Raw genomic sequence first — 23159 nt, forward strand, 5'->3', positions numbered from 1 at the left:
ATTCGGTGGTGAAGGCTTCCAAGGAGAAAGAAGGGTAGAGCCATTGCATTTGCAAGCAGAGTGGGTAATGGAGTTTCTCTGGCATGGATGGGGTTAATGAGGATGGAGTCCTGGGGCCTTGGGGTTGCAGAACCTTACTACCCAGTGGTAAGAGAGCTGACACACATACTTTAGTAAGTTGCCAAGTTGTTTGGACTGAGACCAGGGGACTGCGGGATCCCCAGGGTGTTGAGCAAGCAGGACCCTCCCCATCCCACTAGGAGTTCAGCCATCCTGTGGAGAGCCTGGCTCTGACTGTAGAAGAGGTGGTAGATGTGCGGAGGGTGCTGGTGAAGGCAGAGATGGAGAAGTTTCTGCAGGACAAGGAGCTCTTCAGCAGCCTTAAGAGGGGGAAGGTAAGACCTGGGTGCTCTGGGTGCAGGGCAGGAGCTGCTGGGAATTCCTTGTTGGGATCGGGCCTTCACACAGCCATGCTCTAACCTGGCCTCTCCCTGCAGATTTGTTGCTGCTGCCGAACCAAGTTTCCCCTATTTTCCTGGCCACCTACCTGTCTCTTCTGCAAGAGGTGAGCTTCTGTCAGCAGACAGACAAACAAGGGGGATGTTCCGCCACATCCAGCCAATCGATGTTTTCTCTTCTCTGCCTCTTTTTCTGTCTGTGTCTCTCTGTCTCTCTCTGAGACAGGATCTTACTGTGTACCCCAGACTGGCCTCAAACACGATCTGCCTGCTTCAGTTTCTTGAGTATCAGGGACAATAGGTCAGTGTCACCACACCCAAGGTTAAATTTATTTATTTTTATTTGTTTGCTTGTTTTTTGTTTTGTTTTGTTTTTCTTTTGAGACAGTGTTTCACTATGTAGCCTTGACTGGGCTAAAATTCACTATGTAGACCAGGGTAGGAACCCATAGAGGTCGCCTGCTTTTGCCTCCAAAGATTTGGGACTAAAGGCACGTGCCACCACATTTGGCTTAGGTTAAATCTAAGTAGTGAAGGGACACCCATGTTTAGCCAAGATGGGGCAATAGCTGCTTTCTAGACGAAACAGCCCCAAACAGTTAAACAATGGATATAAAACATTAGGCTTTACAACTGGGTATCAGGCAGTGGTAAGAAGCAGACAAGGGAGCCTGTGCTGGCCTGGGGATGTTTCTCTTCACCAGTTGGACCTGGGGTAGGAGGGCAGGGCATTTAGAGGTCTTAGAAAAGGGTTGGGATGGGGTTGGGGATTTGGCTCAGTGGTAGAGCGTTTGCCTAGGAAGCGCAAGGTCCTGGGTTCGATCCCCAGCCCCGGGGAAAAAAAAAAAAAAAAAGAAAAGGGTTGGGAGAGGAGAGAGTGGCACAGAGAGACCTGGAGATCTGCCTTAGAGATGTACTTGTGCACGAAACAGTAACATGCTTGTTACTGTTTCTCCAAAAACTGAAAAGGGGGATCATGAATTTGAGACTAGCCTGAAGTAAAAGAAAACGTATTTAAGGGGTTGGGATTTAGCTCAGTGGTAGAGCGCTTGCCTACCAAGCGCAAGGCCCTGGGTTCGGTCCTCAGCTCCAAAGGAAAAAAAGAAGAAAATGTATTTAAGAACTCCATTAGTTCAAAAGAAGGCAGAAAATGGAAAAAAAAAGGAACAAATATATGTGTAAAAATAGCAAGATGATAAACTTGAACACAATTCTGCCCAACTACTACATTAACTGTAAATGGCCTAAATAAGCCAATTAAAATGCAGACTATGCTGGCATGTTGTGGAGGATAGTTATGAATGTAATCCAACACAAAAACTGTAAATTACATTACAAAGTACTGAAGTGCAAGCTTTATAGATGACAACGTCGATAGGTTGAACATGCGAGCTGGAGAGATGTGTCAGCAGTTAAGAGCTTTTTTGCAGAGGATCTGGGTTTGATTCCCAGCTCTCACAAGGCCACTAGCAGCTGTCCCAGGGCATCATCTGACCTCTGCAAGCACTGTATGTTGTGCACAGACACACATGCAGGCAAATACCCATGCTTATAAAATAAAAATAAAGTTTTAACTTTTTTTTAAAAGTCTGGACATGCCTGAGTTGTACAGTTTTTGAGTTTGAACAAAAGCGCAAGACCCAGAGCCAAAGTTTAGTGGCGCATAACTGTAACCCTGGAACTCAGGAATCTGGGACAGAGGACTGGCAAGAATTTGAGACCAAATCCTGTCTCCAAAAAACCAAGACAATGAAGAGAGTAGATTTTAGAGCCAAGACTAGTGATAAAGCAGTTCATCCCCTAAGAAAGGACCACAATCTCTATCATTAATAATCATAACAGGTTCCAAGCACAAGCAGCAAAAATAATGGGACTGCAACATTTGTACTTAGTCATCTAAGCGCTTCGCACTCCATAATCAATAAAACCAGCAGACAGAAGCGGAAGGAAACAGGAGATTTGGACAGTGTGTGCTTGAAAATGTCTTGCCCCACAGCAGCTGAGTGCACATTTTTGTGGGCTGTACGTGTGACATTTACCAAGGTTATTACCTTGGACCACAAAATAAGTCTCAGTGTTTCGTTCAAGCTGAGCTCGGTGATGCATACGTGCACCCTCGGGACTTGGGAGGTAGAGGAAGGAGGGTCAGGAATTCAAGGTCATTCTTGGCTATACACTGAGTTCGAGGCCTCTACGCACTGCTTGAGGCCCTGTCTTTAGGTAAGTGAGGGTACTGGAGAGAGGGCTCAGCAGTTAAGGGTACTTGCTGCTCTTAGAGGACCCTGGTTTGGAGTCCAGTACCTACACAGTGGCTCACAACCCTTCAGAACTCCAGTTCCAAGGGATCTGATGGCCTTCTTCTGACCTCTACCGACACCAGGTGAATGTGCGGTCCACATGCACACATGTAGGCAAAACACTTGTAGACATAAAATTAAATACATAAATCGTTAAAGCTTGTAGCTGGGTGGTGGTGGCTCACCTTAAACCCCAGCATTTGGGAGGCAGAGGCAGTGTATCTCTGAGTTCAAGGCCAGCTTGGTCTACAAAGTGAGTTCTAGGACAGTCAGGGATACAGAGAGAAACCCTGTCTAAACAAAACAAAACAAAACAAAAACAAAAACTGAGAACAAAACCAAAACCCAAAACCCTGCAATACTCAAGTCCTACAAAATATGTGCTGTGACTACAGTGAAGTAAAATTAGGTTGACCCAGGAATCCCCCACCCCATCTTCAGTCTGGATATTTAACCTAGGACGAGATGCTTGGTAAACGTGTACTCTCCTATTGAGCCACACTCCCAGCCCCAACCTAGGGATTTATCGATGGGAAATGAATTATAGGGCATTCCCCCCAGGAACATGGCCCATTGTTTTAGAAGAGGAATTTTGGCCACCTTCATTAATACGGTGAAGAGCGGGTGGTATGTTTGTAGGACAGTTTGTACACCTCATTGTCGGCAATCGTGTTTGCTTTATTGGCATGTGCCTAAAGCCATCTGAAGGCTGGGTCTCTACAGAATGGTCCTCTAAATTTAGGGTTGAGTTTTTACAAGAAGGAATTTGTTATCTTTTAATGAGACAGGGCCTCACTGTGTAGCTCAGGATAGCCTCCAACCCACAGTCCTCTTGCCTCAGTTCCAGAGACAAAGATCCATGTTACGTGCCAGGCAGGCGTTTACCTCTGAAGTTGGATATGGGAAATTTTAAAATACTAATTGCTGTATAAAATTGGACATTGTATGGTGCTTCTGTGGTGAAAGGAACCGGAAATAGTTGAGGCCAGATATTCCCAAGAGGGATGGGGCGGAGGTAAATGAATATCCCAGAGAGATGGGGGAGGATGAAAGGAAAGTACCCAGTGACTGGGATCTGGCTGAAGTGATGATGGTTGAGTCACATATGAGGGGAGAAGGACATCTTTCCTCCCTACACTTCCTTACCACTGACATTGTTTTTCTCTGTCCCTTCCAGAGCCGTGTGCACTTCCTGTAGCGTAAAGGTGAGGATTTGGGGGAACCTTTTGGGACTTGGTGAGGTAGGATGGGGCACTGCTGTTTCCAATTGGATGTGTTGGGCAAACCCCGCTCCCCCTACCCCCATGAGGCCCTTCCTCCATTCTCTTCTAAGAAGTAATCTGCTCTTGCTCTACCCAAGCCTGTAATTACTGCGCTTGCTTGTTTTGATTGTAAGATAGTCTCTCATAAACTCTCTCTATATCTGAGGAGGACTTTGAACTCCACCACTTCCTCCTGTCTCTGCCTCCCAAGCGCTGGATTTCAGGCAAGAACCACATACCTCTGTGTGTGTGTGTGTGTGTGTGTGTGTGTGTGTGTGTGTGTGTGTGTGTGTGTGTGTGTGTGTCTTTTAGACAGGGTCTCACTATGGAACTCTGGCTGAGCTGGAACTCGCTATGCCTGGCCAAGAAACACTACAATTTCTTAAAATCTTTATAGGTAGCATTTATTTTATTTTAGACTTTTTGAGACAAAGTCTTCCTGTGTATAGCACTGGCTGGCCTGGTACGGGCTATGTAGACCAAGCTGGCTTTGAACTTAGAAATATGCCTGCCTCTGTCTCTTGAGTGCTGGGATTATAGGTGTACACCACCTTGCCCAGTCCTCATAAGTAGTCTTAACACTTGTTAAGGTGCTGGAGAGATGGCTCAGAGAGTAGAAGCACTTGCTGCTGTTACAGAGGACCTGGACTTTGTCCCCAGAACTCACATGACAGCTAACAAGTTTGTAACTCCAGTTCCAGAAGATCCGACACCCTCTTCTGTCTTCCAATGGCCCTGTGTGCACATAGAGCATAGACAGAGATGCAGCAGGACACCCATACGCAGAAAAGAAACATAAATAAGTAAAACATTAAGCATCCTGTGACTGGGCTGGAGGCGCAGTTTCTCTCTCCCTTCTAAACACTCTTCAGTAAGGCCAGGCTGCATTTAGATGCATGCTTCTACTCAGAGGAAACAGACAGAAACTCTTGGAAGTGTACCTCCTTAGCTCAGAGAGAGGAACCTATATTTCTTTCTTTTTTAAAAAGATTTGTTACATATTTATGAGCACACTGTAGCTGTCTTCAGACACACCAGAAGAGGGCATCAGATCCCATTACAGATGGTTGTGAGCCACCATGTGGTTGCTGGGAATTGAACTCAGGACCCCTGGAAGAGCAGTCAGCGCTCTTAACTGCTGAGCCATCTCTCCGGCAGAACCTACATTTCTAAAAAGTCCATATAATCTGTCCCTGGACCACAGGAACACTCCATCCTTGTTGATGTAAAATATTGGTTGCATGCAGAACCTAAAATTATACCCTTTGTGGTAGAAATATAATGTTCCAAAAAAAAAAAAAAAGATACAGTTCCTCCTGACCCTAAAATGTTACCCATGCTGGGTCTTCATGTAAGAGTATAGAGAGCGCCTGAACCTTTCAGTGTCTAGTCCCCAGGATAGTGTGCCTGTGTGTCTGCTGAGGAACCTTGTCCCTTCCCTGTGTAGATGAAGATGCCTTCCAAGAAGCATGGACACATCCCTGTGTACACACTTGGTTTCGAGAGTCTCCAGAGGGTGCCAACTACCAAAGCCTCGCCAGCACTGAGGAGAGACGCCTTCCAGTACGTTCCGTTGCCTTGCGGCTGGTATCCTGTGGTGGTGAAGCATTGAAAGTAACTGGGGAACTGGGGCAGGTTCCCACGGACCTGTGAGGATTTTCCCACGCCATTTGGCTCTAGAGGCAGAGTGGAGGGAACTGAGTTTGGGGGGTCTGGGCTCGGCACCTCCGTGCCCGTCGAGGAAGGGCCTTTGCAGGGGTGCACGTTGATTGCCAGGTGTGTTCACTAAGATTCCTGTGGATGAGGAAGGAGAGAAGAGGCGGTTGCAGCTTGCAGGGGTGGCTGTGGACATGGAAAGTGAGGTTTGGGATTCTGAGGTGGCAGGACAAGGCCTCCCTCTGGGAGATCCTAGCCCCATAGGCTTCTCCCCTCTCTTTTTTTTTTTTTTTTTTTTTTTTTCCGGAGCTGGGGACTGAACCCAGGGCCTTGCGGTTGCTAGGCAAGCGCTCTACCACTGAGCTAAATCCCCAACCCCAGGCTTCTCCCCTCTCATGGTTCTTTCCTGGCATCTCTCCGATCTAGATGCCTGCAGGGACCGAAGTGGCGGAGCGTGGAGGAGGAGTTCCCCCACATCTATGCCCACGGCTGTGTCCTCAAGGACGTCTGCAGTGACTGCACCAGCTTTGTGGCTGACGTAGTGTGCTCCAGCCGCAAGAGCGTGGATGTCCTCAATGCCACGCCACGGCGCAGCCGCCAGACGCAGTCCCTCTATGTCCCCAACACCAGGACTCTCAACTTCCAATGACTGTTTGATGGCCTCCCTGCACCCCACCCTGGAACACAGCTGCCATCAGCCCCCCTCGCGCATGTACATATATACATATATAGATACATTTATAATATATATATGGCCTATATTTATATACATTGTCTCGTTCCCTACAGTTCATTCAGGGCCAAGCTTACTCCAGCTCCCTTTCCTCTCAGGAGTCCTTGGAAAGGGGGCGGGGTAGGGGATGGAGGGAGGGCAGGGGACTTGTGGTCTCAGGAGTCAGCTTTCCAGGCCCCTTACCTTGGTTCTCTTCAGCAGTGAGTGTGGGGCAGCCTCTCCTCCCTGGGTAGACTGGGTCTACCAGGACTAGGAGCTCAAGCCTCAGGCACCAGGGAGGCCTCTGGGCATGTGGCATTCTGCTGGGAAGAAGCCCAGGTGCCCCCAAGTCAAGCTTGCTCTTGGTCTCTTGCTAGCATTGTGACTTTTCCTAGGGGGGTATGAACAAGCATCCAGATACGGCACTGATAGACCAAAGAAATGATTCCACTCAAGTCCAACTCGTTGAACCAATCAGTTTACTGAGATTACAGTACTATAGCAAGTGGTTACTTATGGGAACATAAGTGACTCTCAGGTAGTCACATGACCTTGAAGCACCTTCCCAGCATGGGCTGTCACCCATGAAAACTACATCCCTGTAATTCACACCCCCAGCCAATTTTCTACTTCCTATACCAAGACCATGGTGCATCTGGGGTGAGTGGAATCTCCTGTGAGGGCTTGGTGACATGCTTCCTATCAGGGAACGTTGATAACCCTACAGCCATTACCACAGGCTTGCATACCGTACTATTTCCCTGCCGTGGTTGCAGGCCAATGTGTTCTGTAGGTTAGCACGGCTGCTCGCCAAATGATGGTGATGTCACCTTCTTTAAGCCCGGAGGCAGCACCTCGTGGACTCCAGGGCAAGCCTGTCTCACCCCACCTTACAGATTAGGAAAGAAAGGCTCAGTAAGGTAAAGAGACTTGATTGCTTATCTCAGAACATGACAAAACTTCCACTGAAGCCTGCTAGCCGAGGCCTGCAGGCTGACTCCAGCCTCTAACAGCCCGCTTAGGACTATAGGAGGCACCAAGGGCTCATGACTACGACAGACAGACAGATCTGTGGAAGTTATCTTTGAAATTAGAACACCCAATAAAAGCGGCTAGCTCCCAGCACTCACTCATTTGAGCACCTCACAGACTGCCTTTGTATTTTGACATTTTTGAATTTTACAAGATATCCTTGCTTCTGTTACATTTGCTTACATTAATTTATATAAACTACATATGTACAGGAGGCCATGGAAGCTATCAAACTGGGGCTGCAGGCAGTTGTGGGTCACACATGGGTGCTACGAGCTGAACCCAGTTCCTTTGTTTGGACTGCAGCAAGCACTCTAACCACTGAGCAATCTCTCTGGCCCTTTGTTTTGTTTTAAAAGAACAGGCAGAGAAGGTCAGGAATCTCACTGTCACTCAGCCAGCAACGACAACAACACTCACGTTTGACCAAGTGTGGAGGCTCACAGTTGTGAGGCCAGCACTTGGGAATTAGCATCAGGAAGATCATTAGTTTGAGGCCAGCCTGGGCTACAGAGCAAGCTACAGACATCTGAGCTACAAAGTGAACTCTCGAACAAGAAAACCCTCATGGTTGTGTAGTGCCCTCATAGACAGCTGCTCCCAGAACTAAGTACAATGGTTGATCTACAGACTCAAAAGCAGCCACATATCCAGCTCACACTCCAAGCACAGTGTCGCCAGTTCTGATCCTCACACAACACAAATGAAAGCCATAAACTCACATCTTGGGAAACACCTCGCCAAGCTGAGGGGCAATGCCTGTGTTATACGGTGCCCTATAACCACTTCCCGAGGCTGCTTAGGCAGCGGGGGCAGCCTGTAGGTTGGTTGTGTGTCAGCCCACCGAACTTTCCTCAGCCTCTTCTATCAGAAATGACGCCAAATACAGTGGTTTAGAGCTGAGATTCCCATAAGGCCCAGATCTGCAGCAGTTCAGGGAAGACCAACTCCATCCTTCAGGATCCATGACCTCTGCCTCAGGAGAAGCAGTTCCAGACTGAGACCTCCCGTTTTATTCATAGGTAAGGCCTGTGTACGCTGGCCACAGCACTTGTTCATGGAGGACACAGAAGCCAGCCTGGTCCTGATCAGTCAGGGTGGTGGTTTGAGCCTGGTGTGGAAGAAGCTACAACCTCTAACATTGATTAGAAGCAGGGAAGAGGGCTGTCAGGGGCACCTTGAGACAGCAGCTGTGGATCAGTGGCTTTGAAGTACCTAAGGAATCTAGCATAGCATGGGCAGAGAGCTCATCATCAACCCAAGGGAGGAACTAAGGCTCCTGGGAGAGGCAGGCTGGAGAGGAGCACATGGACAGTGAGTGGACTCACACCAGAGCTGGAATTAAGGGATGCTGCCCTGCCCGCCTTCTCTGTCCTCGCCAACTGCCTACCTTGGGTGGACTTTGGGAGTCACATGAATTCAAGGCCAGGTTCTCTCTGGGGTACTTAAAACTCCTTCAGTCTTCACCTGTAAAAGGACATCTGTCTCCCAAAATGAAGTTGGAATTTAGAGTGGTGACTGACCTAGCTCCTCTCTCCACACCCACACAGCCCTCTCCTGCTCTCAAATTGGGAAAAGGTTCAACCCAGCACCATTTTACTTTGGAGGTACTCAATCCTGGCTTGTCTAGGAAAGTTTTCCAAAACACTAAAAAAAAAAAAAAAAAAAAAAAAAAAAAAATGGGGCCTGGACTTGGAATAGCTCTGTAACTCCAGCCCTTCAGAAACAGAGGATTTGTGCAAGCTTCAAGGGCAGCAGGGTTACACAGCAAAATTTTTTTTGGGGGGGTGTTGTTTTATTTTTTTAAAAAAGGGTGTGGTCGCACACACCTTTAGTCTATCACTTGAGAGGCAGAGGCCAGCCTGGTCTACAACAAGGCGAGTGCCAGGACAGCCAGGACTACACAGAGAAACCCTGTCTCGAAAACCAAAACCAACCAAACAAAAAGAACATGGAAAAAGAAAGGATCTGTGCAGAGTGTCCCTGTTTCCTCATTGTGAAAATCTTCCTTAATTAGAATACACGTAGGAAGGACTGCCGCCTCGACTTCAGACCATGGATCCACACCTAGATAGCTCCTGATCACCCAATATTAACATGGTAGTCCCTGTTGCGTTCGCGACAATAAAAAAGCAACCCGGAACACCTAGGAGAACAGATATTCAGTCTTGAAGATGTTAGACTGTTTCTATTAAGGCGAAAACTGTCCCTTTGCAGTCTAGTAGCATCGTGGAGGTGGGGATCATCGGGCAGGTCGAATGGGTAGGCTACACAGAGATGGGCTGGCGACTGGGTCCCTCGCTCCTATCACAGCAGAAATCTTTGCGCACGTGCCTTGCGGCGAGCGCACTTGCTCTCACTGCCTCTTGACCTGCCCCGCCCTCCTGCCCGCCCGCTCGCCCGCTCGCTCGCCCGCCCGCTCGCTCGCCCGGGGATTCTCGTCCGTGGCGTGCAGCGTTCTGAGCCTGCGCGTTGCCATCCGCCGCACAGCCAGCTTAACGCAACCCATACACCTCGAAAGCTGAAGTGCCGCACTCCAGCCGCCGCCAGGGCTCGACTCTCGCGAGAACTCCCTGGGCCACCCTCGCACCTTCCACGACTCCTCCGGGGATCGGGAGGAAGTTCCGGAGAGCCGCGGCGCGCAAACGCGACACGCCAGCCTTGCGCCAGCGCGCCGCAAGTGCGCAGGCGCCGCCACTCTGCTGCTCTTCCTCGTCCCTCTGCCTACATCTGGTTGTCGGGTCCTATGTCGCGCCGGGCCCTCCGGAGACTGAGGGGGGAACAGCGCGGCCAGGAACCCCTAGGGCCCGACGCCCTGCAGTTTGTCCTCCTTGATGACGATGACGCAGAGGAAGAGGGACCAAAAACGGGGCTGGGTGGCCGGCGCCCCGGGGGTGCAGGGAAGGAAGGAGTCCGTGTCAACAACCGGTTCGAGCTGGTGAGGAGCTGGGCAACCAGAGGGGGATGGTAGGGGGCATGACGTCATGCGAAGGGGCATAAAGTTGGGTCTGGACTGCAGTCGGTGGGCGGAGAGAAGAATTGCGCCGCATCGGGGGAGGCGGGCCTTCGGCTGGGTGGGTGGGGTGATGAGGCCGTGCTGAATTGCAAGTCCCGGAGCTGTCGAGGGGCGGCGTTCCCCATCCTAGATCTAGCTGGGGGTTGCTGTCAAGGGGCTGAGTGACAGGACTTTGCTGCAGTATAGGGCGTGTCTCAGGGCAGGGTCTAGCGACCCGATGTGACGTAGGGGCAATACAGGACCGTGACGTCAGTGTGGGCGTGGCGTGACATCGGAGACAGCTAAGGGGAGGGCCACTATGGGCGGTGAGTGGGAGGTGGGGTTCAGTTGGGTCTGGGCTTCACTGAATAGGGTCGTGGTATCTAGGGCAGTGCTATAGTAGGGTAGTCATGGTTTCCTATCTGCTACCCGAGGGGAGGTCTCTCTATTCTAGCTCGTTTGCAAACATTTCGGGCTTATTCGTCACAATTATTTCTGTGTGTCCCAGCTAGTTATACCTCAGTGGGTCCCAGCTCTTTGTACCTAGCGCATTCCTGGCAGCAGAAAGACGTGTAGTCCTCCTGAGGCCCGCTTTTTTCCTTACATCTGACTGATCTGGGTCTGCAGTTTCATATGTGTGGGAATTATGATCTAGACTTCACGTGTGGGCAGGTAAAATGTTTTGCTCGTTTTGTATCTCCAGCGTGCACATATGGTAAGGTGTCAGTGATCATTTTCGAGTGAGTTAAAACTTGTAATGTGTCTGATGCAGTGAGGTGTCCTCAAGTCGCAGATAGGAGACCATGTCTCTATGGCACCGCCCTAGACAGCACAACCCCAGTTGTCCCCTGCTTTTTATCAGCAGGTTTAAAAGTTCCTAGCCAAGATAAAGAAGAGTGTGGGAAATGTCACAGACGCTTTGGAAGTTTGGGTCAGAGATTGGCAGTGTTGAAATAAGTCGCTCCCTGGTACAGTCAGAACTCTCCTACCTCCTCTGACTTTCAGCCTGAAAGTCACCCCCATTCCTACTATTTCTTATCCCTTCATTGTAACTGATTTATTAGGTTTTGCTTGTCATTATTTCTTTTTCGAGATAGGCTTTCTCTATGTAGCCCTGACTGTCCTTGAACCCACTCTGTAGACTGCTTTGAGATGCTTCGTCTCAAACTCAGAGATTCACCTGCTTCTGCCTCCTGAGTGCTGGGATCGAAGGAGTGTGCCACCACCTTCCAGCTAGGTTTAGTTTTCAAACACACACACACACACACACACACACACACACACACACACACACACACACACACACACACAAAGGAAATATGGGGCTGGAGAGATGGCTCAGTGGTTAAGAGCACTGACTGCTCTTCCAGAGGTCCTGAGTTCAATTCCCAGCAACCACAGGGTGGCTCACAACCATCCGTATTGGGATCTGATGTCCTCTTCTGGTATTGTCTGAAGACAGCAGACAGTGTACTAGCATACATAAAATAAATAAATAAATCTTAAAAAAAATAGGGAAATACAAAAAAACCCATATGTGCCCATTAGTATAATTGTACTGCCTGTTCCCTAAGAAGAGGTGGTTTCAAAGCAGAGCCCAGACATCACATCATTCACCCTTGCACAAGTCTTCCTTGGTATTGGGATTCCTCCCCTGACAGCCGGTGGTATTAGCTCTCAGACCTTAGGTATCCGAGACCATTGGTCTACAGATTTCACAGCTGTCCTCGATTTTGCCGTCCCTGGCTCTTAGCAGCTTTTACCTTTAGCCTCAGCTCCTGTCTGCTTCTGCCCTCTGTCCCGTCCCACACTGGTCAGTTGCCTCTCTTTAGTTGTCAAGCAGCAGCTAGCTATCTTGCTGCCTTTGGGGCCCTGGCTGCTGACCGCTCGGCCACTTCTTTGCCCACACTGCTGGTAGGCAAGCAGGGGGGCTGGAGATACAACCCAGTGGTGGAGAGCCCTTGCTGCCTCTCCAGAGGACTGGGGTTTGGAATTAGCTACAAATCAAAACCAAGGCTCATGGCAGCCGAAGGCCAATAGGAAGGGAAGCGGTATTTCTGAGACTGCGAGTTTCAGCGCGAGCAGTCCGCTGTGATCATGGCGTGTGTTTCCTCAAGATCTCAGGGATGTTCAAAGCAATGCTGACTATGGGCCATCTGGCTTATGGTTTGGCAGATGGTTCTCTTCCTCAAGGCACCTGAAGAAGAGTCCCAACAATTGCCCAACAGTTAGAGAACCGAAATGCTCCGTCCCCTCAAATCATTACTTAGTTACAGGAAACTAACATCAGAATGCGAGGAAGTTAGAGATTCTAACAGTGCCTTGAATCTGTACAGTGCTGGGGTGGAGTGAGACCCCTTTATCTGCCTCCAGTCACAGGGAGAATTCAGCATTGCTGTGATCCGTGGCGCAGTCTGTCCCGAGTTCACAGTGATGTCGGGAGCAAGGTTTGTGCAGCCTGCTAAGACAGCGCTCCCTGCCTTGCCTTTTTTGCTCACTGTTTGAGCCATCCTGTCCTCCCTTTGCCTCCCCTCTGGCTGCAGTCCCCAGTGCTGAGACACTAAGATGAGTCTTCCTCCCCCACTCCCATGGGCATGCTTAGGTGTGACCCCAGGTGTGTCTGCTCTTAGCATCTATACTGGCTGCTTCTGTGTGTCAACTTGACCCAAGCTGGAGTTATCACAGAGAAAGGAGCCTCAGCTGAGGAAATGCCTCCATGAGACCCAGCTGTAAGGCATTTTCTCAGTTAGTGACCAAGGAGGGAGGGCCCAGCCACAATGAGTGGTGTCATCCCTGGGCTGGTGGTCCTGGGTTCTATAAGAGAGCAAGCTGAGGGCTGGAGAGATTGCTCAGTGGTTAAGAGCACCGACTGCTCTTCCAGAGGTCCTGAGTTCAAATCCAGCAACCACTTGGTGGCTCACAACCATCTGTAAAGAGATCTGATGCCCTCTTCTGGTGTGTCTGAAGATAGCTACAGTGGATAATAAATAAATAAATCTTTAAAAAAGAAAGAAAGAAAGAAAGAAAGAAGGAAAGAAAGAAAGCTGAGCAATCCATGGGAAGCAAGCCAGTACGTAACATCCCTCCATGGCCTCTGCATCAGCTCCTGCTTCCTGACCTGCATGAGTTCCAGTCCTGACTTCCTTTGGTGATGAGCAGCGATGTGGAAGTGTGAGCTGAACAAACCCTTTCCTCCCCAACCTGCTTCTTGGTCATGATGCTTGTGCCATGACTAGAAACCCTGACTGGGACAGCATCCACCTAGATTTACAGCCAACCCCGTTCACCTTCCCCTTCCCCTGGCAGCTCCCAGCAGCCACACTGCTTCTCTCCTGTGTGTGCCAGTTGTCTCCCACTGCTAGACACAGAGACTTGTGTTCACTGATGTGTCGCTGCCCCTCAGGACAGTGTCTGCCACCCAGGATGCACGTTTATCTGTGCTGATTTTAATTTAAAAAAAAAATTAGTACTCAGGCAGTGGTGGTGCACACTTTTAATCCCAGAGGCGGGAAGATCTCTCTGAGTTCAAGGCCACTGTGGCTGGTCTACAGAGAGAGTTCTAGCACAGCCAGGGCTACACAGAAAAACCCTGTTTCAAAATAAAATAAAACTTGCCTTATCCTGTACAAGGGTGTAGAGTCAGAGCCGCCTGTCCTGGCTGTCCCAGGACACTGAATGAAAGTGTGGGGGATATTCCTGCTAATTCATGGGGCCATATGAAGACCACACCTTCCAGCTAGGTTTAATTTTCAAACACACACACACACACACACACACACACACACACACACACAGAGGAAATATGGGGCTGGAGAAATGGCTCAGCCTGTAGCATGTGCTGGGCATGTGATCAGCACTCAACAATGTCGTTGTGTGCAGTTGGAAACTGAGGGGACTGAAGAGCTCTGGAGACACATGACCACAAGCGGTTTGTTTGATACATACTTAAGGGCTGATGAGGGAGGAAGCTGATAAGATGGCCTAGGGCCACGCCTGACTGCATTAGAACTCGACTGGACCATTTCAGTCAGAAGACTTTAAAAGTCCGTCTATTGCTAGACGTGACAGCTTACACCTCGCGCGGGTCCCTGCACTAAGGAGGATTCCTGAGTTAAAGGACATCTCGGCCTACATATCAAGTTCTAGGCCAACCAGGGCGACATATTGAGACCCTGTCTCAAAAAAAAAAAATCAACTTATTGAAGTTATATAATAAAGTACATGGAGTACGAATTTGACATTCCCAACTGTGCAAACTGTCCGTGCCTTCCACGTCTGGCGTATGCTCACTCAGGCCTGGCGCCTTGCTCAGAATATACCTTTGAGATCCATTCAGTTCCAAGGGTTTATCGTTTGTTCTGTCGAACTGCTGAATAGTGAGTAATATATTGTGTTCGTTTTGCAGGGATGGGGTTGAACCCAGGGTCTCAGGAAGTCCTTACTTTCCTGTTTGTTTACGTGACATGGTCTCCTGGGCTTGGTGGCACCAGGAGTAGGCAGATCTCTGTGAGTTGAGGCTAAACTAGTCTACATGGTACGGTCCAGGACAGCTAGGGCTACATGCAGAGATGCTGTCTCCAAGAAAACCAAAATAAAAACATAATTTATACTATATATAGACTGATATATATAATACATACAGTATATAGAAATATATGCTAATGTAAATATATAAGACTATAAATATTCATGGAGTATAATATAAAGTGAGTACATATAAAATATATAAATAAATGTATTTAATGTAATAAAATACATACTTTACATAAATATATAAGTAATAAAAATATATTAGTAATAGAAATATATATCATATCTACATCATAAATTTATATATGTGTGTTTGTTATAATATAAATTTATATATAGTAATTTGAATAGATTACTAATATATTTATAGTATATAATATTTACAATATATATTTGTATTACTTGTATATTTTTAAAAATTGATTCAGAGTTGGGTGTGGTGGCACATGGAGGCTAATGTAGGAAGATTGATGTGAGTTCAAGGCCAGCCTTGAGTATGTAGTTATATTGTCATAATTAATTAATTAATTAATTAATTAATTGGATGGTCTGGGGAGATGGCTCAATGGTTAAGAGCACTGACTGGGGCTGGAGAGTTGGCTAAGAGGTTAAGAGCACTGACTGCTCTTCCAGAGGTCCTGAGTTCAATTCCCAGCAATCACATGGTGTCTCATAACCATCTGTAATGGGATCTGATGCCCTCTCCTGGTGTCTGAAGACAGCTACAGTGTACTCATGCATAAAAATAATTTTTTTTTCTTTTTTTCGGAGTTGGGGACTGAACCTGGGGCCTTGCGCTTGCTAGGCAAGCACTCTACCACTGAGCTAAATCCCCAACCCTATAAATAATTTTTTAACAACAAAAAAAAGTTTGAGCTGGGAGTGGTGACACTTGCCTTTAATCCCAGCAGAGCCAGAAGCAGATGGATCTCTGGGTTTGAGGCCAGCCTGATCTACAGAGATAGCTTCAGGACAGCCAGAGCTGCACAGAGAAACCCAGTCTCAACAAAACCCAAACTAATCGAGAGTTAACCAGCACTTTTGCACACTGCAGTGGTTTTATTGTACGAGAACAGTGTGTAAAGCAGTCCCTCACCTCATCCAAACCTGCATGAGCAGGATTCTCCCAACTGCAGAGTATGGGGGACATCACACAACTGCCCTTCTGACATTCATTCCAACTGTAGGGGTGCTTGGGGCCACCTTTCAAGCACAGTAATTTGTGAGAAATACAAAATTCACTTTGTTCTTAGAGATTACACCAGGGAACATTTACAGAGTAAAGTCCCAGAGCCGTGCCTGCACTGTTGTGTACAGGTGATGTTCTCACTGTGACGCTTCTCACGCATTGACAATGTGTATAGGGCATTCCCAGCCTTGTGTCCGTGTTGAGGTTTTTGTTTTGTTTTTAGCCCCAGGGGTTACAGGTTGAGCTTTGTACACAGTGTGTTGGTGGAGTTCACTAAAAGGGGCTTTAATAACAGCTCCCATGGCTGCCCTGGATCTGCAGTACTTCAGGAGGTTGAGTTACTGCCTTTGGATGCCCACCTTAGATCTTGTTGCTATCATCTGACTTGGCCTCACGACCCCTGTATATGCTCTGGTCTGTGTGGGTTGAAGCCCCAGTAGAGAATACATTGCTTTGGGAAATTAGCAGAGCCTTAGATTTAACTACTCAGAGACCGGAGCAAAGGCCAGGCCTCCATTTGGATAGGAGGGTAGTGACGGGTGTGTTATTTATTTTTTTTAATGATTAGTTTTATGTGTGTGGATTTGCTTTGTCTGCATATACATGTGCCTGGCGCCTGGGAAGGCTTGAAGAGCGCACTTGATCCCTTGGAACGAGCTGTAGATAGTTCTAAGTGAACGTGTAGGCCCTGGGACTCAAACCCAGGTCTGCAAGAGCAGCTGGGCTCTTAACTGCTGAGCTCCCTCCCATCCATGTTGATGGTTTTTGCCTTCCACCCTGGAGGGGTTATCCTTAGCAAGGCTTGCACAGTGAGAACTACTGTGAGGAAAGAGCGAATGTGTTAGCATTCTATTTGCGAGAGTTTTTCAGAATGAAAGAGGGAAAATCTGTGATGTTTTCAGTCTCGGTCACTTCTGCCCTTATGCCCGGATACATAATCGCTCTTCACAGTGAAGAGTTCTGCTGGCTTCTGCCGATGCAGAAAGTAAATTCGCTTTATAGGAGTCCTTTACAGGAATCGTGGTACCTTGTCGGGAAGTCTAAACAATTGAAAATAGTTTATTGAAGCTGGAGTTGGCTCTGTAGTCAAGACATTGGGCGCTCATCCAGAGAACACAGGTTTGATTCCCATCACTCACATGGCAGCCTGCAGCTCTCCCATTTCAGGGTTATGACACCCTCCTCAGGTCTCTGGGCACCAGACACATACATGGGACACAAACGTGTATGCAGGCAGGACACCTATACACATAAAGACAAATTAAAGTTGCCCTGTGTGATACTCAATAAACGGGATTCTGCCTGTCATGCCTAAAGGTGACATACAGCCTCAGTCACTGACTCAGCCAGAGCTCATCCACAGGCTCAGAAGTGCTGTAGTGCTGCCTGGGTCAGCTGCTGCCCTCCACCACCTCATTTGGAGCCTTTCACAGTCCTCTCTGTTGTCAGCTGGACGGAGTCTCTATGCGCTGCACTGTGGGGCTCTGCAGTTTCCCTGTGCGCCGCACTGTGGGGCTCAGTTCCTTTCATCTCCTTCTCATCCTTTTTTCCAGATAAACATTGAGGACCTTGAGGATGACCTTGTGGTAAATGGGGAGAGGTCTGACTGTACCCTGCCAGACTCTGCATCATCAGGGAACAAAGGAAGGGCTAAACATGGAAACCCAGAGAACAAGCAGGATGGAGATGCTGCAGCCAAAGCAGGGTCCTCGGAACAGGTACAGAGGATCAGTCACGTGGCGATGGGGAACTGTAAGACACACCAGAGGGAGCCCCAAGATGCTGGCCACACACACTCTGTGCTACCAGTTTCCTGACTTCTTCTGAGTTTGAGTTCATCAATGTTTGGTTGCCCTGAAGAACCTGGATGGGTTTCTTTAGGAATCTGCAGACCAGGTAGCTCAGGATGCCCTACAGAGTGTCCTCCTGCCTCTTTGGGGAGTGCCTGGACCAGATGAAAACTTTCGGTCTGGTGGCACTCAAGTGCTCACAGGACTTGGCTACAGGAGGCCCTGTGGGAGAGCAGAGGCCTCATAGGGAGCCACCCTGGCCCAGTGAGTCCTTCTTCAGGGTCTGTAGAGTGCAGGTTGCCAAAATGAAGACAGAATGCCAGTGCCCAGGTGGCTGGGTGGTCCTGTGCGCCATCTACTTGTAGGCTGTGTGAAGTCCTATAGGGAGGACTCCCGAAGCAGATAGGGAGGGGTAGACATTGAGGGAGGGCCATGGTAGGTGTCTCTTACTACTGAGAGTGTAGGAGGAATGGGGACTGCCACAGGGGGTTGGGGGGATTGGGGTTGCTTACATTTGTATCTGTATATTTTATTTATTTGTTTATTTATTTACTTTGCGCTTTTGAGACAGAGTTTCTCTGTGTAGCCTTGGCTATCCAAGAACTTGCTGCTCTGTAGACCCGGATGGCCTCAAACTCAGATCACTTGCCTCTGCCGGGATTAAAGGCATGCACCACCACTGCCCAGATTAAATTTTTATTGTTATTTTTTGTTGATTTTTTTTTTTTTTTTAAATTCAGGTCTCACTGTGTAACCCTCACTACCCTGGAGATCTCTATGTAGACCGGGGTGACCTCAAACTCAGAGAGATCTGCCTCTGTCTGCCTCCTGAGTGCTGGGATTAAAGGCGTGCGCCACCGGGCCTGGCTGCTGGGTATTTCTTAATGTTTATGATTTTATTTCTTTCCATTGATTAAAATGTCTCTTCCATTAGTCTAATGCAAGTGGCAAACTCCGAAAGAAGAAAAAGAAGCAGAAAAATAAGAAAAGCTGCACAGGAGAATCCTCGGTATGTCGTCAAACGGCCTGGTTCCTCAGCCTGAGCCTCGCTGTTCCCTGCCGCCCCCTCAGGCTGGCTCTGAGAGAAGGTTTCCATATACGAGCTCTCTGATAGCTTCCCACAGAGGTGTAGCTCAGAGGTCAGGCGAACAGAGGGGAGGACCCCTTAGAGATCCTGTGTCTGGCTTGCTCCCTTTGCCCCTGGTGTCAGACCCCACTCCAGGTTTGGAGTGTAGTGTTCCTTGTCTCATCCTGATGACTGAACTTGGCAGTGAGTGTAGAAGCCATGGCAGGCGGACCTGCCGTCATAGGTGGTGCAGTCCTCTTGCTACCTCATGCCCCATGTCTTACTGTCAGTTCTGGAAAAAAAAAAAGTCATAGCTTTGTTTCTGCCAGTGAGGGGTCATGACTCAGTTTACCAAGGAAGCAAGGCACTGTGTGGTGTTTGGCCTGTGCTTTGCAGGACCCTCTGGGTCTGTGACTCCGGCTCTTCTGGATTTCTCTAGTGAAACATGTCTCCTTTTTGAAAGTATGTGCAGCGTATGATAATGTCTTTCAGGAAGTAAGTCAATGTAATCATTCTTTTTCAAAATCAATCATTCTGTCACTGGTGGTATAACACTGACAGTAAAGGCAGAGCCAGGCGCGGTGGTACACGCCTAGAATCCGGGCAGTGAAGGCCAACGCAGTGACTGACGAGCTCTTCTGGCTTTTAGGAGAATGGACTAGAAGACATTGATCGCATCTTAGAGAGGATTGAAGACAGCAGTGGGTTCAGCCACCCAGGCCCCCCTCCACTGAGCTCCAGGAAGCATGTCCTGTATGTGGAGCACAGGTACAGCCCTGCCCTCACTCCACAAGAGGAAAGCAGTATTTAAAGAAAGGCAGACCAGGCTGTTGTGGTGCACACCATTAATCCTGGCACTCAGGAGACAGAGGCAGGCAGATGTCTGTGAGTTCGAGGTCAGCCTGGTCTACAGAGTGAGTTCCAGGACAGCCAGGGATATACAGAGAAACCCCATCTTAGAAAACAAATAAAAGCAGAAGAAAGTTTTGCTGTCTCTTTTTAGTCATGTCTAGTGGCAAACACCTGCAACCCTCAGCCTCAGCACTTGTGAAGCAGAGACAGGAGAGTTGAGAGTTCAGGGCCAGCCTGGGCTGCATAAGAGAAACTCAGAAAGAAAGAAACGCACTGTTTGGAAAGTGGTAAGGTGTGGAGATGCGGCGCAGGGATAGCATGCAGAAGACCCTGGATGCCACCTCCCGAACAGCAGCTTCACACTCAGTGCCTTAAAACACAAGCTGTGTAGAGCTGGGCGTGGGCTTTACACTTGTAATCCAGCACTCAGTGGACACAGGCACCAGTTCAAGGTCAGCCTGGGCTACGGAGTGAGACATTCCTCCTCAAAACAAACAAATAAGCTCATTATCAAACATCTAAGACATGAGGAGGAGGAAGGACTCCTCCGTGTTTCAGAGGACTTCTTTACTTGGATTCCTGAACTGTAGAGCCCCATTGCACATTTGGGTGAGTACCCATCTGTGGTCTTCCATACACTCAGTAAAGTGTAGTTCCTGCCACAGCTGTTTCCAGCTTCTTGAAAATGGGTCTCAGTGCTCAGAGCTAACAGGGACCGCTGCTTCCCTCCTCAGCCTTCTGAGCACTGAGATGACAGGCAGGTACCACCGCTCCAGCCGAGCCCCCTACTAGGTTTATGTGGCTTTATAAAAACGTCAAGTTATTATAAAAGAACTTAATTCTTCTTTCTAAACTCTTTTCTCTCAGACACTTGAATCCAGACACCGAACTGAAGAGATATTTTGGTGCTCGAGCGGTCCTGGGTGAGCAAAGGTGAGGTTCCGCTCAGTCAGTGTTCTTCAAGTTCTGTCTGTCTTTCTCACACTCTAGACGGAAGAGTGTGTTGAGGGAAACCAAGGCAGAAAGATTGCCATGGGTTCTTCATAGGGGGAAAATATTTACACTCATGGTGATCAGATAGGACTCTTAGCAATAGGTCCGAACCGATCAGAGAAAAGGCTTGTGCAGTCATCAAGACTCCCGGAGCTGACTCTGTCCTTCTCACCTTCCTCTCTAGGATGTACTCGTATTTGCAGAGATGCCAAAGACATTGTGGTCGCTGACTTAATAGTTGTTAGTGCTGATGTCATGCCACAGGGATGGCGATGCAGCCTGCCTCAGGAACGTGTGCGTGCGTGTGTGCTCTCTGCTTCTCTGTCAGAATGCCTAGGAAGCCTTATCTTTGTTTGACTGTTTATGACAGGGTCGTCTCTGAGACCCAGGACTTGAATTCTCTGTCCTTCTACCTCAGCCTCTCAAGTGCTATGGTTAGAGGCTTATGCTATCAAGTCTAGCTTAGTACTGTCCTTTAAAAAAGATATTATTTATCAGTTATTATAATCATTTGTTCTGATAAAATATATAAAAATAGAGTGCTTCACGAATGCAGTCCTAAAGTGGCTGCCTGTCTGAAAATGTACTATGTACATGCACAAGCCAGAGAGGGCGTCAGGTCTTCTGGATTTGTGGTTACACAGTTTGGAGCACTCTGGGTTGTGGGAACCAAGCCAGGCCTTCTGTGAAGGCAGCAAGCGCTCTTAACAGCTCAGTCCTTTTCCAGCCCCTAGCATTGTCTTTTAAGGTTTGTGAGGGTTTTTCTTGATTGTAAACAAGTGCTTCTTGTTAAGAAATATAATCAGTTTAGTCATTTGACCTTGGACTCTCACTCTGTCACCACACCCTGAGTTATTTTTAGTAATTGATTATAGCTTGCAGGGCACATGCCAGTCTTTGCTTTATGTGACCATGAGAGAATCCTACTGGCTCTGTAACATCCTGTCTTGCACATCTGGTTTTTGGTGTGCTGCGACATGCCAGGGTTGGTCATTTAGCCCAGGTGCTGGCTTATGTGCAGCCCAAGGCTGTCATCTCTGTGCACCCTGCACACATCCTGTGACGCTGAGACCTGCCTGCTGCTGAGCTGCCCTCAGAGGGGTTGTGCACTTAGACTTGCACTCCGACAGGGTCAGTCTCTTCTCTTCCCCGTAGCAGACACAAGAGGATTTTGGTTTTTTTTATGTCATCGCAACTCCTGTCTTTTAGCCTATGACTTAAGTCCACTGGCTTTTCATTCACAGTTAGCTGCTACTTTCCTTGTGTTTCCTGTGAGGTTTCGTTTGTTTGGGCTTTTTTGTTCTGTATTTTTGAGATAAATCTCACCATGTAGCTGTCTAAATCTCATCATGTGTCTGTTCCTGTTCCTACACAAACATCATGACTGAGAAGCAAGTTGGGGAGGAAAGGGTTTATTCAGCTCACACTTCCACATTGCTGTTCATCACCAAAGGAAGTCAGGACTGGAACTCAAGCAGGTCAGGAAGCAGGAGCTGATGCAGAGGCCATGGAGGGATGTTACTTACTGGCTTGCTTCCCCTGGCTTGCTCAGCTTGCTCTCTTATAGAACCCAGGACCACCAGCCCAGGGACGGCTCCACCCACAGTGGGCTGGGTCCTCCCCCCTTAATCACTAATTGAGAAAATGCCTTACAGCTGGGTCTCATGGAGGCATTTCCTCAAGGGAGGCTCCTTTCTCTGTGATAACTCCAGCGTGTGTCAAGTTGACACACAAAACTAAATGGTACATAGTCCTACTTGGCCTGGAACACCAGACTAGCCTGAAACTCAGAATCCACCTGCCTCTGTTCCTCAGGTATTGGGATTAAAGGTGTGTGCCACCGTGCCTGACTTACCTGTTTGTTTCTTGCTTTTTTTTTTTTTTTTTTTTTTTCCCGGAGCTGGGGACCGAACCCAGGGCCTTGCGCTTGCTAGGCAAGCGCTCTACCACTGAGCTAAATCCCCAACCCCTTTGCTTTATATTTTTAATGATGAATTTTTTTAACTCGTGTCTTCCTCTGGGAACACTGATGAAAATGATTTCTATTTCAGATGTTCCCTCTGGGGCTGGGGTCCTGGGCTCATTTGGTAGAGCACTGGCCGGTTATGCGTGAAGTCCTAGGTTTGATCCTCAACACCATGTCACCCAGGCGGTAACTGTGCTGCAGCGCCTGGGAGGAGGAGGCAGGAAGATCGATCAGGAGTTCAAGGCCATCCTCAGCTGCGTAGTGAATTTGAAGCTAGCCCCGATTACATGAACCCCTATCAGTCAGTCAGTCAATTTTACAGTCTTTTGTTGTACTGCCCTGGGCCATTTTCTGTTTTCTT

The 23159-nt window shown here is 48.4% G+C and overlaps 2 protein-coding genes across 10 annotated transcripts in view; both read left to right on the forward strand.

Moving 5' to 3' along the window:
• Spire2 (spire-type actin nucleation factor 2) overlaps nucleotides 1–6439 on the forward strand; it is a 38550-nt gene extending 32111 nt beyond the window's left edge. Inside the window, exons 11-15 of the mRNA NM_001127538.2 lie at nucleotides 261–395; nucleotides 498–565; nucleotides 3933–3960; nucleotides 5465–5580; nucleotides 6100–6439. Of these exons, the coding sequence (NP_001121010.2) occupies nucleotides 261–395; nucleotides 498–565; nucleotides 3933–3960; nucleotides 5465–5580; nucleotides 6100–6322 (570 nt within the window). The 3' untranslated portion in view covers nucleotides 6323–6439. The remainder of the gene's footprint in view (nucleotides 1–260; nucleotides 396–497; nucleotides 566–3932; nucleotides 3961–5464; nucleotides 5581–6099) is intronic.
• Nucleotides 6440–9800: 3361 nt separating this feature from the next.
• The window catches only part of Tcf25 (transcription factor 25), a 34438-nt gene continuing 21079 nt past the window's right edge, over nucleotides 9801–23159 (forward strand). For 4 of the 9 annotated variants that reach the window (XM_006255793.5, XM_063277952.1, XM_063277953.1 and 1 more), the window contains exons 1-4: nucleotides 9813–10355; nucleotides 17685–17849; nucleotides 19637–19755; nucleotides 20707–20772. In XM_006255793.5, coding sequence (XP_006255855.1) covers nucleotides 10164–10355; nucleotides 17685–17849; nucleotides 19637–19755; nucleotides 20707–20772 — 542 coding nt within the window. In that variant the 5' untranslated portion in view covers nucleotides 9813–10163. 9 annotated transcript variants of the gene reach the window in all.

Source organism: Rattus norvegicus, chromosome 19, assembly GCF_036323735.1.
Source record: "Rattus norvegicus strain BN/NHsdMcwi chromosome 19, GRCr8, whole genome shotgun sequence".
Taxonomy (NCBI): domain Eukaryota; kingdom Metazoa; phylum Chordata; class Mammalia; order Rodentia; family Muridae; genus Rattus; species Rattus norvegicus.